We start from the raw sequence: 19,152 nt of genomic DNA, 5'->3' as shown, positions 1-19,152 counted from the left end.
ATTTTGGAACGCAACCTCTGCAAAAAACAAGGGATTACTGTCTAGTTGCAGTTTAGAATACATAGAAAAATAATGGGTTGGCTTCTGCTTTAATCCAGTGTTCTCGTTTGCCCGCGTCCCTGCGTCCGAGACGCATCATTTTTGCTGGGGACGCATCGTGTCAAATCAACGTGCGTCCCGGGACGCAACTTTTTTTGACACAAGATTGTCATTATTACCCAATTACATTTTTTTAAACAAAGATTTACCGCATCTCGGCAAACGAGATCTCGTTGCTTCAAGATTACGTCATTGTTGTGGTGGTTGTCGTTGAGTGAAGGTTAAGTATGCATACCTGTCAACCTATAGAGGGCTCCGCGCTTTGTGCTAAAAATAGTAACACGGCTTCGTGCCGCCATCTTGGAAGTCTGTCGATTACAAGCGGTGATAGCGAGAGGAGCAAATATTTACTCAGTTTGTCTATTTATTTACTCAACTAGCTTCGTTTGTGTACGGATTTTGTCCATCAACACTATGGAAAACTACGTGGAGAGTTTAGACAAGCAAGCACTCGAGCGGTACGCTGCGAAGTTGCATTTTATTGGAAAATTGGATCCCTACAAAATTAAAAACAAGGACTGGAAGTCTGATCCCGATTTGTTGCCGTGTGTGACTTACATCGAACTTGTTAACTATCTTATTTTCCACCCAAGTCCCTTTTGTGAACTGAAGGATTTTCAAAATTACAAAATAATAATAATAATAATAATAATTTCCTTGTATTGTCATTCTGTGTAACAATGTACACAGAACGAAATGTCGATTGCACCTGACCCGTTGTAGCGAGCCGATGCAGCCGCAGCCAACAGAGGGCGCCGCCGACCACTTTTAAGTCTTAGGAATGACTCGGCCGGGGCGCGAACCACCGACCTCCCAGTCTCAAAGCGGGCGCCTTACCATCTAGGCTACTGAGAGTATGGAAGCCTACGACTGATTTGTTGAGGAATCCTCTTACTGTGTTTGTCAAGGTTTGTGATGTGGCGAAAACATGCGAACATTGGATGATACTACACTGAAACTCAAAACGCTATCCCGCCCCCCTCAGCCATTGTAAATTAAAGGTGTTAATTATGAGCCTTTCATCCAAACAAAGATTGAAAATAAATACAATTGCAAACAGCGCATACTTCATGTTTGTTTGATACATGTGTATGGTGAAGTAGTTATTTAATAATGTTATCCACTGAGAGAGAAGAAATATCTCATCAAAGTGGATGAAATGCACATTTACTATGTATTCTTGGTATATACTTGTTCAACATCTAGATCTTTTAAGAATATTTTTTCAGAAATGTTACTCAAGAAGCAACACCTACAGTATTTAACCTAGCCATACTTGAATGGTGTCGACAGATGTACATGAAGTACACGTGTCCCATAACCTTTTTAAAATTTATTTCTACATCATAAATAATTCAATTTACCTGTCAGAAAGTGGTCAGAACAAACACGAACACAGTCAAGCTTTGGCAAATTCGACCGGTTGATAGCTGCCAGCCACATTCGTCTTCGCCAGTCACTTTTCTCCTGAGCTTCAATCCCCTGATCGTAAACACACTTCGGAAGTCCAAAGAAGCCCTTCCCACCCTTTTCCCCTCGGCTACAACAGCCAACATTAACGCACGTATTTGGCATTACAATGTAGAATCTAACTGGTTCGCTGAACAATAACAATGAAGTGAAAAGCTTTGTGGACTTCCAAAATGCCTGCCAGCAATGCATTGTGGGTAATCTTAGGACCTCGAAGCACTCGATACGTTTTTGCCGTACAAAGTACATTTATTATGCATTTTAAGACGTGTACGACCTTACAAGAAAATCTGTACGGAAAAACGCAAATTTGTCAATTATGGCTACCATCCGGTATACACCGACTATCACGAAACGGCAAATCAATCAAGTCATACGAGTTCGAGTTGTGTAGTGAAAGTCCGTCTCTTTTTAGAGAACCGTCTTTTTCGGCTCAACTCATTAAAGAGAGCCGGCTCTCAAACGGCTCACTTGCTTTGATGCATTATATTACGTATTATTATGTTGTATAGAGAAGTTAAAAAAAAGTATAAAAGGAGAAAATGAAAAAAAGACAGGTTTGTGGTTATCCCTTTAATCAGTATATTACCAAAACAATTTAATGCACAAAATGAATTCATAATTTGAATAAGAAAATGTATTATTCTACTTAATTATATTTGCGTGTATTTTTTCCTTCTACAGTGAACGTGCAAGCTACTTAATTTTTTAACTTTTTTTTAAAATAAACCTCATTCACGTCGAGCAAGACAGTTAGCATTAGGTGAAAATCAACACAAAATTGGTCATTTCTTCAGTGTCATTAATAAGTCGAAACATAATGCAGAAAGTGATAACGACAACAATAATTCCAGCCCGAAAAAACGGCGGAGAATTTCTTCGGAAGATCGCGGAGGCAAGGAAAACACTTGTGTTGAAGCGAACGATTCGACGAAAGATAATAAACAAAAGAATACTCCTAGCAAGAAAAGGACTTTTCAGCCAAAATGGACTAAATTATAATCTTGGTGACGCTATGAGGAGGATAATAATGGAATGGACCTTGAGAAGGCATTACAACTGTGGCGGGACAGCAAACCACGAAGAATATGATAACTGCTTTGTATTACCATTTAACTGTGATGATTAAAAGTCTATGAATATATAGACTAATATTTCAGCAATATTATTTTGTATAATGTACAATATTTTTGTGAACTAAAAAATCTGAAGATATAACTGCTTTGTATTACCAATTAACTGTGATGATTAAAACTGAATGAAAATATAGATTAATATACTTATTTCAGCAATATTAATTTGTATAATGTAAAATATTGTTGTGAACTGAAAAATCTTGAAGTGATAACTGATTTGTGTTCCCAATAATTGTGATTATTAAAACTGAATGAATATATAGATTTATATTATATATTTGTCGCAGATTTACCATTTCAACCTCGATAACACTAAATTTTGGGGACCCATAGATCTCTGTTGGGACCCATAGATTTTTGAGCATGCGAGTCCCTGGGACCCATCACTTTTCAGAGATAAAATGAACACTGTTAATCCATCAAAAATGTTACGATAATACTATATTATACGACATTTTGGGAAACAATTTAAATTTTACGAGAAAAACGTTTATAAAATGCAATCAAATAAAACAAATACTGCATACTGAATAGAGGCCACACTTTGTGCCAATGAGGTAGGACATTATTTCATTTCTTTCAATGTTTGAGACAAGGCCACTGCAGTTTTTTCAACCTGCTCCCTTATGCATTTCTGGGGCCACACCTGCCACTGAAAGGGTCATGTAACACTTTGATGCAAAGGAAACCCAAGAACCTGTCTCGGGCCATTGGAGCCTCAAAGTTAAGAGACTTCAAACACATATGGTACTCGCATCCTGTGCTGCAAAAAAATGTATAGAGGACTAGAGGTGGGCAGTAACGTGTTACATTTACTCAATTACATTTGTCTTAGCAAATTTTGAGAGATTTTGTACTTTTTGGGAGTATTTTTTAAATCACTACACTTTTGACTTTTACTTGAGTAAATTTGTGAAGAAACCTTACTCTGCTACATTAGCCTATATTGAACCTTTTACTAAGTAACCTAAATTCCCTTCACGTAAATGCAGTACACACATTCAAGCAAGAGCCATTGTGCTGCCAAAGCCTTGCCCCTTTTCAAGGGGCAGAGTCACATACTCTACTAAGGTGGCTGTTTGAAAGCAAACTGGTGGGTGGATGCGCTTGGCCATGACGTTCAAAGGTAAAAAAAATAATAATAATAACTCCACAGAGATCAAACTTAAACTGTATTACCGTAATTTGATCTACTGTACCTTTTCAAAAGATTGCTACATCATTTCTATAAATGCATGCGATGTTCTATTGCAACTTATTGTTGGCCAGATAAAAGGGCAAAATATGTTGGTTTTTCATTTCTCAAAATATAAATGAAATCTAAAATTGGATTTCTTAATTGATTTTTTTTTTCATTTTGTCAAAGCATTTAACCATGATTACATTTAAGGTGTTATGTTTCAACAGAGTGGTCAAGTCATTTTCCATAGGATGTGCTGCATCCAACTTAGTTATTTTGGTAGTAGGCTAATATTGATACGTAAAGCACGTGCTGCGTTCATTATAAGGCTTATATAAGGCTTTTAATTATTTGCAGCTCCTGACAAATTTGTTTTTTGGTCCATTATGACTCCTTCAACATTTTGGGTTGACAAACCCCTAAGCTAGCTTGTGTTTCTGCCTTTTAAATGTAAATGGTCTGCATTCATATAGCGCTTTTCAAGTCAATGAAGACCTCCCAAAGCGCTTTACAATGTGCTTCACACACACTCACACACCACTGATAGCAGCATCAGCCATTCCAGGCAACTACTTGCCTATCGGGGGCATTAGGGATTTAGTGCCTTGCCCAAGGACACTTCGACATACAACACGAGGAGTTGGGAATCGCACCTGCCACCTTTTGATCCCAAGACGAGCGCTTTACCTCCTGAGCTACTGCCGCCCCAATGTAGTACTGCTTTGGTCCAGGAGAGGGCACCAAGACAGTTTTTATAAAAGAGCTACAGTGCATCCGGAAAGTATTCACAGCGCTTCACTTTTTCCACATTTTGTTATGTTACAGCCTCATTCCAAATTGTATTAATTTAATCTTTTATCTCAAAATTCTACACAAAATACTCCATTATGACAATGTGAAAAAGTTTTGTTTTTACTTTTTTTAATTTATCAAAAATAGAAAACTAAGAAATCACATTTACATAAGTATTCACAGCCTTTGCTTAATACTTTGTTGATCCACCTTTGGCAGCAAATACAGCCTCAAGTCTTTTTGGATATGATCCCACAAGTTTAGCACACCTAATCTTTAGGCAGTTTTGCCCATTCTTCTTTGCAATAAGTCTCAAGCTCAATCAGGTTGGATGGGAGTCGTTTGTGCACAGCCATTTTCAGAGATGTTCGATCGGATTCAAGTCTGGACTCTGGCTGGGCCACTCCAGGACATTTACGGAGTGGTTCTGAAGCCAATCTTTTGAGATCTTGGCTGTGTGCTTTGGGTCGTTGTCCTGCTGAAAAATGAACCTTCGCCCCAGCCTGAGCTCAAGAGCGCTCTGAAGCAGGTTTTCATCCAGGATATCTCTATATATTGCTGCATTCATTTTTCCTTCTATCCTGACTAGTCTGCCAGTTCCTGCAGCTGAAAAACATCCCCACAGCGTGATGCTGCCACCACCATGCTTCACTGTAGGGATGGTATTGGCCTGGTGATGAGCGGTGCCTGGTTTCCTCCAAACATGGCGCCTGGCATTCACACCAAAGAGTTCAATCTTTGTCTCATCAGACCAAAGAATTTTGTTTCTCATTGGTCTGAGAGTCATTCAGGTGCTTTTTGGCAAATTCCAGACGAGCTTCCATGTTCCTTTTACTAAGGAGTGGCTTTCGCCTGGCCACTCTACCATACAGGCCTGATTGGTGGATTGCTGCAGAGATGGTTGTCCTTCCGGAAGGCTCTCCTCTCTCCACAGATGAACGCTGGAGCTCTGACAGAGTGACCATCGGGTTCTTGGTCACCTCCCTGACTAAGGCCTTTCTTCCCCGATCACTCAGTTTAGAAGGCCGGCCAGCTCTAGGAAGAGTCCTGGTGGTTCCAATTGTCTTCCATTTATGAATAATGGAGGCCACTGTGCTCATTGGGACCTTCAAAGCAGCAGAATTTTTTCTGTATCCTTCCCCAGATTTGTGCCTCAAGACAATCCTGTCTCGCAGGTTTACAGACAGTACTTTTGACTTCATGCCTGGCGTTTGTGCTCTGACATGCACACTCAACTGTGGGACCTTATATGGACAGGTGTGTGCCTTTCCAAATCATGTCCAATTCACTGAATTTACTGCAGGTGGACTCCAATTAAGCTGTAGAAAGATCTCAAGGATGATCAGGGGAAAAGAGGTGCACCTGAGCTCAATTTTGAGCTTCATGGCAAAGGCTGTGAATACTTATGTAAATGTGATTTCTTAATTTTCTATTTTTAATGAATTCAAAAAAAGTTTAAAAAAAAAAAAAAAAAAAAAAAAAAACTTTTTCACATTGTCATAATGGAGTATTTTGTGTAAAATTTTGAGCTAAGAGATTAAATCAATACAATTTGGAATGAGGCTGTAACATAACAAAATGTGGAAAAAGTGAAGCGCTGTGAATACTTTCCGGATGCACTGTATGTTAAATTTTTTATATACACAGACGCTCCCCTACTAACGAACATTTGAGTTACAATAAACGGTAGTTGCAAACATTTTATCCGGGATGTCGAAAAATATCCGGACAGCGCTGCAAGTTAGATTTTGTATTGTGTGCACCTTTTTCCGAGTAAAGGACATTACTGTAGTGCGTCTTTCCGTCGCTAACGGCGTGTGGCGCTGTGAGAGCTCACCTAGCATCCAACCCAAAGAAGAAATACACTTCCTCTTCCGAGTTCATGTGTAAACATACTGTACTGTATCTCCAGTGCGCTAAGAACTTTGACATTTTTATTGTTTAATATCTCATGCATCCATTCAATATGGTTGGTTCAAAGTGTAAAGAAGAGGTGAGCCGTTTACTTTGAAATGAAAGTGAAATAAGAAAGCTTGATGCGGTTGAGAAAATGGGTGGATCCCTTTTTTTCGGCCACTTTTTACCACAGAGGAGGGAGTCGCCTAACTCTTGGAGCTCATCTTCCAAAAGTAAGTTAAACTTAACTTTATTTATCTTTATGAAGCATATTATTTCATGAAATGATTATTTTTTTAGTACAAAACAACACAGGTTACTTATACAAGCCTTAAACAGAACAAAATCTTGTTCGTAAGTAGGGAGGTGTCTTTGTACTACATTTTAAACATTGCTTAGGTACAAAATTTAAAAAGGACTCAGGCGTTGAATGTGCTACTTGTGCTTTTTTATACTAATTGTATTGTTTGTATAAGTACTTGGGTTTAACCACACTTTGATCAACTTTTTTTAATTAAATGTAATTTATTGTTTATTGGATACATTTTCAAGATTTGATGTTCAGATTGAATCATTTAAACAGAAAAATCAATGATGTTGCTACAGTTACTCAATACTTGAGTAGTTTTTTCACCAAGAGCTTTTTTACTTTTACTCAAGTAATCATTTGGATGACTACTTTTTGCTACTACTTGAGTCATATTGTTTTAGAGTAACAGTACTTTTACTTGAGTAACATTTTTGGCTACTCTACCCAACTCTGATAAAGACAGACCAATTCTGGTTCTTTTAAACAAAAGGAAAAGTACAATTACGAAGGATCTTTCTCAAATTGTCTTTGATTTACATTCAGGTGGCAACTACTGGCAGTTTTAATGTCTTGTAAATGTCTCCTGAAGACATTAGTAGTAGTCTTATCAGGGCTGATCAAAGGTACATTATTAAAAGAAGACCAAAGAACACTTTTCTTGATGAGAAGGAGTTTTCCTTGGGACTGACATGGGCAAAAAGATACTGGCCGCTTGTCAAGATAGCACAAGGTACTTTACTTTTGCGGCATCTATCTCAGTTAAGGCCAAGAGCCAATAAAGCAACTGTCCTCATGCAGATGAGCTGACTCACTAAATGTGTTCCTATTTAAAAAGAAATTGTGGATTATTGAGCGCCTCCTAGTGGTAAATACAATTTGTTCAAATAAAATAACATTATCGATTTGAAAATGCATGAACTATCATTTCAACAGGCATTTTTAAAATAATCCTAGGCCAAGATATTTGTTTTTATTTTACTCATGAGGCTCACTTATATGGGGCTGACATGATTGTCTGCCATCTTGCTGCTAAAGCCCCGCTTTTTGGAGAACAACAGCATGGCGCTAATGGCGTCAAGTATTAAATAAGTTCGATTATTTTGGCCATTTCACAAAAAAGTGTTAGGGGCACAGAGAAAAACAGCGAGCTGCTATTTTCCACAGGGCATGAGGTCTAAATACAAAACACCGTCTGTGCCATCTGAAAAGTTTTAAGATGCCCGTCTAGAGGAAAGATTTGTCAACGTTTTGCCAACATTATTCATACAATAGGTAACAGGAGTAAAATGGAAGTTTGCAATATTTTATTCAGTTTTACAACGTACTCACAATATTTCAACTTTTTCAACCATAAATCAAGTCTTCACTTTATACATCTGAATTGAACAGCAGTGGAAGTCATATTTCAAAAACAGTTCTCTTTCCGTAACATCAGAGTCATTGTCAGGTCGCTAGAGTTTGCTCTGATCCTCAAGGAACAAGGACAAGTGAATGCAATTTTCTCCATTACTATGGCAAAACCCAATGACAACAACATAAAAATAGGACTTCTCACGTTTGTGTTGCAATTTTGCACTATTCTCCACAGTATGATAGCCCTCACGCTGTCATCTAGAAATATAAGGCTCACGTTTTGCGCAACGTTGCCCTCATTCACGTTTTCTTCACTTGTCTTTGTAATCAAGCTCTATGTCAGAACCTGAACAGACAGTGGACCCTAATGCGGAACGTTTTCGCAGGAAGCTTTATTTTACGGAAACGGGGCAGTCATGCGCAGGAACATAAACGCGAGCTATTCAGCGATCGCTGGGCAGAGAAGCCAGGCGCGGGAAAACAGGAAACCAGGGGCAGACGAGATCGATACCAGATACAGGATACACGAGCAGGATACGGGACAGGACGGGACAGATACCAGATACAGGAAACTCAAGCAAGATACCGAACAGGACAGGACAGATGGGGTCGAGACCGGATACAGGATACACGGGCAGGGATACCGGACAGGACGGGACCAATACCGGATACTCGATGCACGAGCAAGATACCGGAAAAGGACGGGACAGATGGGATCGATGCTGGAGACTGAATACACGAGCAGGATACCGGACAGGAAAGGACAGACAGGATCAATACCGGATACAGGATGCACGAGGAAGATACCGGGCAGGACGGGACAGACGGGATCGATACCGGATATACGAGCAGTATACCGACAGAGTCAAAATGCTTGCCTCGCAAGTGTAGAGGTTCGTTGACGGACAGACCAGGAGTGAATGACTGCACTGAGTTTAAATAGTAGAGCCAATCAACGAGAAGCAGCTGGCGCCAAACGAGCTGGCACATGTGAGGGCAATGGGCAATCTGACACCTCTATGGTGGTCGCCATTTTGAAAGTCACATGATCCAAAAACATGCGACGTAAACAGCCAGGAGTTGATCTTAACAGGGTGCAGTTGAAAACGCCTTCGGATTTGCACGGCGCCAAGTGTCGGCCTTAAAGGTACACCCAAAAGCCAAAAACTTTGTTAAAGGCTGAGCATAAAAATGATTATAAAACTGGGGAATTTTTGTCACTTTGAGACTTTGTACCACCCGTTTTTGGTTTCACTACACAATAAAGAGACATCTAGTAGTCAAATATGACACAGTTTCCCTTATTATCAAGATGGATATTTGAAGGGTACAGTAGGCTAACACTGTCTGCTTTACAGTTCAGCAGTTCTCTCCTTGAGCTCATTGCAATTGTATTGATGTTTACTGTGTATTCCCAAAATTTCTAAAATATAGTTCCAAATGATTGGTAAACTGGGTTAGAAGAGCAAGTAACAAAACCTTGCTTGAAAACAAACAGAAACAATCCAAAAACCCAAACAATCAAATACTCACTCCCACCTTAAAGTATAAAAGCATGAACATGCAACTGCAGAGCTTTGTGGATATTATCTTGTTAGCCCACCTTGTGCCTCCATCTCCAGGCTGCAGTGTTTGCCAAGTGGGTGCCAAAACATTGTTAGACTCCACGCACTGTATGTCTAAGCACTGGCAGATACGCTATGAATTACAATGGGCCAGAGCACAGGAGCTTGTAAACGGAGATACACGTCAACAGCATCGTAACTCATCGCTAGCCCTGCTGCTGATCATCTTTTCCAAACGCTCAAACCTTATGTTCATTTTTAGTTGGAGAATCTTAAAATATATTGCATTTCTAACCTTTACTCAAGGTAATGTTGACTCGTCCGATCTTTATACCTCGATACCGGCTTATACCGGCTCTTTGCAGCAAAGTGGTTCAAATTGAAAACAACGCTAAAGAACCCTTTATATAAAAGCTCACTATATAATCTGTGTTCAGTGTTCTCAGATACCTTATGATGAATCCACAGAACAAACTGTGTTCTGTGTACATTGTTACAAAGAATGACAATACAAAGGAAATTATTATTATTATTATTAAATACGCCAAAACACCGGAAAGAGAACTTAAAGTTATTTGATTGGGTGAGTGGGAGGGATGGGTGGAGCTATGCAAAAAGTGCAAGCACTCCCTCCCATCTCTCGCCCAACGCCATCTGCGCCACAGGTAAGCACATCAGGCTCCCTGTTTGCAGAATGTTGTGACGTTTTTACAAAATAACTGCTTGCATCTTAAAAAAAGGGTTAAAATGAGTTTAACCGATCTTGAGTAATTGCAAAAAAGAGACAAGTTTAAAGTGGTATGTTTGCTGATTTTGGGCATTATTCCATTTTCATAATTTTTATCAAATGATCAAAAATAAATGTGCTGAAGACTAAGCTTTTGTCTGGGGTGCGGGTTTAGCAATGTAGTAAATTTGTCTCATAATATATGGTGTGGCTCTTTCCCAAAATAAAATTAATATATTTTGCTTTTATGGCTCTTTGAGTCAAAAAGGTTCCCGACCCCTGTTTTAAAGGCATGCTTATTGTTAGGTTTAAATTTTAGTAGACACTTAAAATAAGGCGAGAAGACATCAATGGATTTTGAGCTTGCAAAGAGGACTGAGAGAGAAGCTTTCAGATAAGAGAATGCCATCCCAAATTCAAGCCCTTCTCCGATTCCCCTCTTTGTATTCAATCTACAAGGTTACAAATAACATATCAGTCCTAAGGGTTGTTGAATTCAAAGAACAGCAACACGATTGGCTGATAGCGATAATGCTGCAATGGTCGAAACAATGAACAACACCGAACGATTAGGCGGATGTGCTAACCAGTCATCCACCGTGCTGCCACTGGTAAAATGCAGCCCAATATAATAGAGTACAACTTATCTTGAAGACGTGAGTGTGCCGTCGGGAGCAAACCTAGCAGCAGTATGCCTAGAAAAGGTCGATAATTGAATAAAGCTACTAAAAGCAGCTCCAAATTTCCCAGGTGTGCAGTATTTGAACCGTCAAGACTCCATTGTAGGGTGCATTGTTTGCCGTTTTTACTTACGACCAAATAGTCATCTGAAAAGTAGACCTCCCAAAAATGCTGCTGCTAATGTCTTCATATAAATAATTTTTACAAAATCACTAATTCATTATTGATGCATTTAAAGGAAATGGGCTTTTAAAATCATTAATTTGAATATGTATTACTACCCACCGTGATTGTTTTTGTGTAACCACTCTGATTTGCTTTCACTTAATCACATGAATCACCTCTTTTGTGGGGAATTACTACCTTATTTGTTTTGTTACCAGTGACCAAAAAAAAAACAGCCCTTTATTGCTATTGATCCTCCTACAGTGTACAAGGGTCCGCATACGGTTTGCTGCTCACTTTATGAAAAATGTAGGGCAAGAGATCAACAGCTCCACCTGCAGTCTCCAGGGATACCCAAGAACAGATTTGGAATACCAATTATTTGTTCGCCAAACCGAAAAAAAAAAAATCAATGCAAGAAGGAGGAAGTGCCATAAGGTTTGGCTATTCTTTACATTAAGAATGGGTCATCATCATGATGACTATGGTGGGAAAAACTTCCATGACATATATACTGTGTGCAGGGCTGGGTAGGGTTACTTTAATTGGATAACTTTCAATTACTTTTGGATTACTCCAATACCAAATATGCTAATAAAAGACAAAAGAAACTAAATATGAATACAATTATGACTCACAACACGTGTTAAGCTTTCTCTCCTGGCTTTGATCTATTTGATCTCCGGCAAAACTAACATAAAATGCGACAGAAACAAAATGAAAATAAATCCAAACAGCTTGTCAACATCATTTTTGCCGTTCCATGTATTCCGTTACTCCCCAAGCCTGCACAAAATTAAGTAATTTTATTCATATTTAGTTTATTTTGTCTTTTATTAGCATATTTGGTATTGGAGTAATTCAAAAGTAATTGAAAGTAATCCAGTTAAAGTAACCCTATCCAACCCTGACTGTGTGTTACTGATGTGGTTTTATCATAAAATGAAGGATGTTCACTAGACTGCTCGGGTCACACTGGATGCTGCCATCGTAAGAGGTTATTTAGTTAAGCTTGGAATACATTTGTATACAACAAAGATTCATGTTATTTGGGAGATGTGAAATGTAAAAGACAACAATTGTATAATTAAAATACATTCACTCTTCAAACTGCATTCGCATTTCGAATTTGATTGCTATGAAGCAATAGACTAAAAAAGGTGAAGAATATTCAATAAGCAATTTTAGAACATTGAACAGGAAAGCAAGGTCATTTGAAGAAAGCAAGTGTCATAATTGGTTAAAAACCCAAGTTATTGTCTCGATTGAAATGAGGATCGGTTTACAGACAGCAACACTTGGCAAACAGCTAAGCTACTCTGAATTTTACTGACACATAGTGAAATGGTGTTCTGCGGTCTGACAAGTTCACAGATGAAAACAAAACAAAAAACAAAATTTGGACTGTTAGCTAGTACAAACTTGTACATGAGAGATTATTTGGGAATATACCTTTAACTCATTGAATGCCATAACGTATAAATGCCTTTTCAGAAGCATTTTCCCGGTTTCCCAAAACGTAAGAATACGTTAACCATGTTTTATTTCAAAATAAATATCATAAAGGGTTTGGGCTGCTCATTGGTATTGAGCCTCTGGGAATGATTTAAGTATGATAAATCACTATTAAATGGCAGGAGTGGCTTTGATTAGATCTTTGTCCACACACAGAGGAAGCCCAACTTCCTAGTGTTGCTTCCTGTATCCGAGGCAAGAGTGTGTGTAGGCGACATCATATGACGAGTAGGCGCAGTGAAGCAGTGTGGTGAGAGTCACGAGATATAGACAAATAGTAATAGGCAGGTAACTCTTCAACAAAGCTTATTCCTTTCAAAAAAAGATGGCCAATTGTCATTGTCCTGTCAGAGGGGGACTACGTTTCATGCATGTCTGCAGGACCGCGATTGTTATGGTGGCAGAAATCGTAAGATAAAACATCGGACGCTGAAATGTTTTTGCAAAGTTCATGCATCAGTTCAGTGTTCTTGCAATGAACTTTTATTTTGCAAACAAATCACCCTTGTGTTTATAGAAAGCATTGTTTAGATATTGGAGTTACCGAAAATGCAAAAAAAATGCACTGTAGTGAAAGTTCTGCTTGAAATAAATTATTTCATAAAGAGCTGTTCTTCTCACAAGTTTTGGAAACTCATTTTCAAAAGACTTTTTTCAACGGTTGTTTACTAAAGGATGGTAAATGCTAGAAACATATATTTTTTAAAGATGAGGGATGAATCTTTCTTTTGATATGTCCAACGTCCTAAAGCTTCAAAACTCAATTATCGGTCCTTCAAAAATGAGCCAAAACGGTAAAGACAATGTCTGGCACTGGCTCTCCCAATTTAAGAAAAAATGTCTGCCATTGAAAAAGTTAATGTCACCTAACACATGTCTTTTCAGAGATTCATGATTTCCAAAATTTGACAACACTCATTCTGAACTGTTGTGCAATTTTTACATCGGTATGTACAAATTGGTAGCCACCAAGATAATTACCAAAGATATGTTATCTATACGAACTTTCCTGTGAGGAGTTTGCATTTTCTCCCTGTGCTTTGTGTGGGTTTCCTCCAGGCACTCCGGTTTCCTCCCACATTCCAAAAAACATGCATGTCAAGTTAATTGGCCGGTCCAAATTTTCCCTCGGTGTGAATGAGCGAGTGAGTTGTCTCTGTGTGCCCTGTGACTGGCTGGCAACCAGTTCAGGGTGTCCCCTGCCCACTGCCCGAAGATAGCTGGGATGGGCTCCAGCACCCCCGCAACCCTACTGAGGATGAGCGGTGCAGATAGTGGATGGATGGATGTTATCTATATTAGCCAGCTCTTTTAGCTCGATAGCTAGACAGGCAGACTATACAGTTTTTTGCTGTATAGTTTTTTTAATCACTGATGTAGTATTTTCATGACATATTCACTCTTAAAAGGTACCTTTATTTTTAAGACGGGTCCTGGCACAGTGTGTACAATACATGCCAGTCTTAAAATGAAAGTTGTTTTTTTTTTTTTTGAACGGTATTCAAATTAAAACTATGTGGCTTTGTAAAATAGCACTTATATAAAGAAGCAGAAAAACAAAGAAAACAAAATCTTAGTTTAGGTAGGACGACATAGTGAACTAAAGTTTAAGGTCCTGTTCATGAATAGTTGTTGAAGGAGGTTGTAATAGAATAAGATAACTTCTATTCATTTTGATCAAGCATAATAGGGTTGCCGGGCATCCGGTAAGATTGTTAGGGCCGTGGTTTGTTGAAAAGGCACCAGGGAGCCACTAGGGAGCGCCACATGCCGTTCTAGAACCGATTATATACAAAAGCAGATGTTTATCGATTTTGTTAGAATTTAAAGGGGGTGCCTTGGCACGAAACCTAGCTAAAGACACTTGCTGAGGCCTGAAGTACTACTGTGTAGAGTTCACAAAAATTGGTTCAGTCGCTTTGAAGCCAACAAGTCACATACAAACACACACACACACTAATCGGGATTTATAAAGTACTTTAGACAGATAGATTAGATAACCTCATAGACATGATAAATAGATGGATACAAACAGACGGACAGACGGACCGACCCACTGCAGCAGGTCAATTGACTCTATTTGCTTTCTTGCTCTTTATGGGTTTGTCAAAGAGCTGTAGCTTTTCTGTTTTGTTTTCTTATTTATTTGTGTCTCTTTTTAGTGTTGTTTTGTGTGTATTATGTTGGTTTGTTTGTAACGTTAATAAAATATAAATATTCTATTACATTACATGTCATATTCAGTGGAACAGATAGTATACTTGCTTTTATCCCGCGTTTTCTGTTTGTTGAAGTGGTGTGTTTATTATTCCTAACATTCTGGTTTCGTTATCATGTTATATTTCAGACAGGAAATAAAAAGCCTTGTTTGCATTAAGAATGAGATAGTTAGATGTTTAGATGTCTAGATAGATGTATAGATGTCTAGATTGATGTCTAGAAATATGTATGGATGTCTAGATAGATGGCTCAATAGATGTATAGATGAATGTATAGAAAGATTTATAGATGTCTGGATAGATAGATGTCTGGATTTCTAGATCAGTGATTTTCAACCACTGTGCCACGACACACTAGTGTGCCGTGAGAGATCGTCAGGTGTGCCGTGAGAAATTATCCAATGTCACTTTTTAAATCTTAAAATGTAAAAAAAACCTTTATGAATCATTTTCTGCAAATATGTCATTGTGAAGTGTCTGTGCTGTAAACACTGTGTGTATTATAAATTATATCATAATTAAACATGCTGTTCAGCATACTTGTCAACCTCCACGGCTCCATGCCCTTACAAACTGTCGTATTTTCCCTTACAAAATACAAAATAATCTTACACCATATTTTTTTTTCAAACGGGTTTATTCATGTAGTTTAATATGTTATATTGTACATGTGCTTTGTTGTATCATATATACTGTTAATTAACATTTTGGTGTGAGATACTGAGTTGCTCGACATGAATAAAGTTTATTATAAAAAAGTTCAAAAATTAAGTAGCTTGGACATTCACTGTAGAAGGAAAAAATACATGCAAATATAATTAAGAATAATTTTCTTATTCAAATTATTAATTCATTTTCTGCATTAAATTATTGTTGGTAATATACTGATGAAAGGGATAATCACAATCCTGTCTTTTTTCATGTTCTCCTTTTATACTTTTCTTAACTTCTTTATACAACATAATAATTCGTAATATAATGCCTCAAAGCAAGTGAGCCGTTTGAGAGCCGGCTCTCTTTAGTGAGTTGAGCCGAAAAAGCCGGTTCTCTAAAAAGAGACGGACTTCCTTTCACTATACAACTACCACAGAATGATGCCTGATGGGAAATCCCCAGGCGGCAGACTCATGCGCACAGTAGCATCAAACCGCTCTCTTCGTTTGCAACGAAAAAAAACCGATACCGAGATATAGGCTACCGCGGCGAACTCGTTTGACTTGATTGATTTGCCGTTTCGTGATAGTCGGTGTATACCGGATGGTACCCATAATTGTTAATCTTGCGTTTTTCCGAATATATTTTCTTGTACGTCATACACGTCTTAAAATGCGTAATAAACGTACTTTGTACGGCAAAAACGAAATATGGTTCAGTGTCATTTTATAACAAATTTGGTTAGTGGTGTGCCGCAAAATTGTCCAATGTAGAAATCTTGCCCTGGCTCAATAAAGGTTGAAAAACACTGGTAATATCTCCAACAACTGTACCTGTCATAGCTCCATCGACTGTACGACATGGTCCTGTTGCTGCTAACTGCCTCCATGGCTGCGGCTGAAGTAGTGCAATGGGAGACGCCGCGGTCGGTGGTGGTCGTTGGGTGGAATTCGCCCGAGTGTAGCTCCAGGCAGCCCGGAAATGGTGCGATCACAGACGGTACGCGTCCGGCAGCGTCTCCTGTGCTTGGAGCGGAAGGCGAAGGAGCGCGACCTGACTGTCAGTCGGCGTGCATGCGCGTTTTCTTGGGCTCCACGCGGATCGATGATGATTTGTCAACACGCGTTTGCTCCCTCCTGATTAAAGGGGAGGCGCTTAAAGGGACAATGTGTATTCTTTAGTTTTAGTGTCGGCACGCCAAAATGTTGAAAGGGCCATATTGGACCAAAAAAACAAGACATTTGTCTGGAGTTGCAAATAAAGCCCTAAATAAACCCTCCATTGAATGCAACAGATGGCTGTATGTATTTACCGTCTACTGTATTGACCACTATCAAAATGACTAAAGTGGATCCAGCGCATCTTGTGGAGGACAATGCACCACGTGACGACTCTGTTATAGGATACCGCCTCAAGTTTAACTTTTTTACAATCTTATCAAATTACAGTGGGTTCCATTTGTTTTATGAAATGAAATAAATCCAATTTTGAATGTAATTTTTATTTTGAGGATTCAGAAATACAACAATAAAATGAAAGGTACATAACATGCCCCTTATCCAGGCAATAAAAATAGTTCAAACAAAAACGCATACGTGGGAAAAACAAAAAAGTGAATAAAATCACATTTATTTTAATTTCATCTCTGCTTACCTTTGGTCGGTGTCAAAGCAAGGGTGGTGACGATGTTTTCGTTTGGGATCTAAGTACTGTTTGTTTGTGTTGTGTGCATCTGACGACCCAAGAAAAGGGGGGAGTAGTTTAGCTCCGACCACCATCTTTCAGGCTGTCAGGTAGGTTACCCTAGATGTGAGAAGTGCCATAAAACTGTCTCGGCACTTGTGTTTTTTTTTTTTTTTTTACTCAGCATTTTTCCCCACAATGACATCCTCCCAGGTAAGAACAAAAATAAAAAACAACACCGTATTTTACTGACTGTCAAGTAGGCTGTCAGGGAGGTGAAAACTACCCGAAAAGCTTCCTTGGCATTTTTGGATTTTGCTGACTCAGCAGCTTTCCCAGAAAGGCATTCTACTGCAATGCTGCGAGAAGGCTTTTGATTAGGACAAGAGAGTTTACATTACCCCAATCTTAGCTGACCTGCACTGGCTCCCTGTCAGTTTAAGATTTGACTTTAAGGTTCTGTTAATAAAAAAAAAATGCTACAATAGTTACATAGATTTTACGTACTCCTAGATGAATTTTATAATACTCATTTTATATCAAAAAATATTTTTAAAACAAATAGGCTAAACCACAGTATGTACTTTGTTAGTTTGTTCTGCTATAAATGAAAATACACTTATCTGTAAATCTTACACAATACTAAATGATTTATTATTCAATTTTTTTTTTACAAACTTTATCTTTAAAAGAATAACCAAATTAAAAAACATACAAAATGTGAGAAAATAGTAACTGTTTTTTTTGCACAATATCTCTATATATGTCTTTGGTATATTCCACTTATTTTCCAAGAATGCATTTCAAAGACAGTCCGTCTCGTCTTTTACTTCCTGAACTATGACGTCAAATGAAGCACACAAGCACCCCAGCATGCCAGTCAACCTATTGGTTTATATTTTAACTAGTTGAAAAGGTTTTGAGTGTTTTAAGCCAAGTTTTAAGGGTTATTGTTCTATCTTCGTTATTCATTAGCCATTATCCGTTATCGGTCAGTTCATAATACGCAACAAAGCCTAGGAGCCGGGACACTTACTCTCAGCCAAAAGACCAAGCTAAGGTCCTAGCCCTAAAGCCTTGCTACGATCATTGAAAAAAGGGGGGGTTTTTAAGGGTTATTGATCTATCTTCGTTATTCATTATCCATTATCCGTTATCGGTCAGTTCATAATACGCTACAAAGCCTAGGAGCCGGGACACTTACTCTCAGCCAAAAGGCCAAGCTAAGGTCCTAGCCCTATAGCCTTGCTGCGATCATTGCGAATGCACCGTTCCCGGAGGTACTGCAATACCGGGCCGATGCGTGGAGTGGACAGAGCAAGCTCATATTCCATCTCCGAAATGCAAAAATCAAAGAGGCCAAGCTAAGGACCTAGCATCAAAAGGCCAAGCAAGGCCAGAAATTTCTGGCCGTGAAGCAGATGCCGAGGAGCACCACATCCTATGTACTAGACTGTTGTTTTCATGCCATCTCAATTTCTCATAATTGGCTACATTTAAACAAACATACTCCTTCTGGCTCGAATGGGACAAACTTTATTTCTAGCGGGAAAAAGCTCATTACACGGCAAGGTACCGCTAAAAAATCAAAATCAAAAGTCTGCATGACTGCAAAGTAAATAGCAATTGTTTTTTGACGGGTCCCTACAGAAAGATAATAAAAAAGATGTGGTAGCCCATCTAGCAGCCAATGTACCTGACATTCAT

The 19,152-nt window shown here is 38.7% G+C and overlaps 1 protein-coding gene and 1 pseudogene across 2 annotated transcripts in view; both read right to left on the bottom strand.

The window, feature by feature from the left end:
- The window catches only part of tub (TUB bipartite transcription factor), a 110,336-nt gene extending 93,469 nt beyond the window's left edge, over nt 1-16,867 (bottom strand). For both annotated transcript variants that reach the window (XM_088334380.1, XM_088334381.1), the window contains exon 1: nt 16,596-16,867. In XM_088334380.1, coding sequence (XP_088190506.1) covers nt 16,596-16,651 — 56 coding nt within the window. In that variant the 5' untranslated portion in view covers nt 16,652-16,867. The remainder of the gene's footprint in view (nt 1-16,595) is intronic.
- Nucleotides 16,868-18,703: 1,836 nt separating this feature from the next.
- On the bottom strand, nt 18,704-18,849 carry LOC148367441 (U2 spliceosomal RNA; annotated as a pseudogene).
- Between the last annotated feature and the right edge of the window lie 303 nt (nt 18,850-19,152).

This window comes from Urocampus carinirostris, chromosome 4 (assembly GCF_059441175.1).
Source record: "Urocampus carinirostris isolate Australia breed hairy pipefish chromosome 4, RoL_Ucar_1.0, whole genome shotgun sequence".
NCBI classification, from domain to species: domain Eukaryota; kingdom Metazoa; phylum Chordata; class Actinopteri; order Syngnathiformes; family Syngnathidae; genus Urocampus; species Urocampus carinirostris.
Note: the sequence above shows the minus strand (reverse complement) of the source record. Positions and strands in the feature narration are given on the sequence as shown.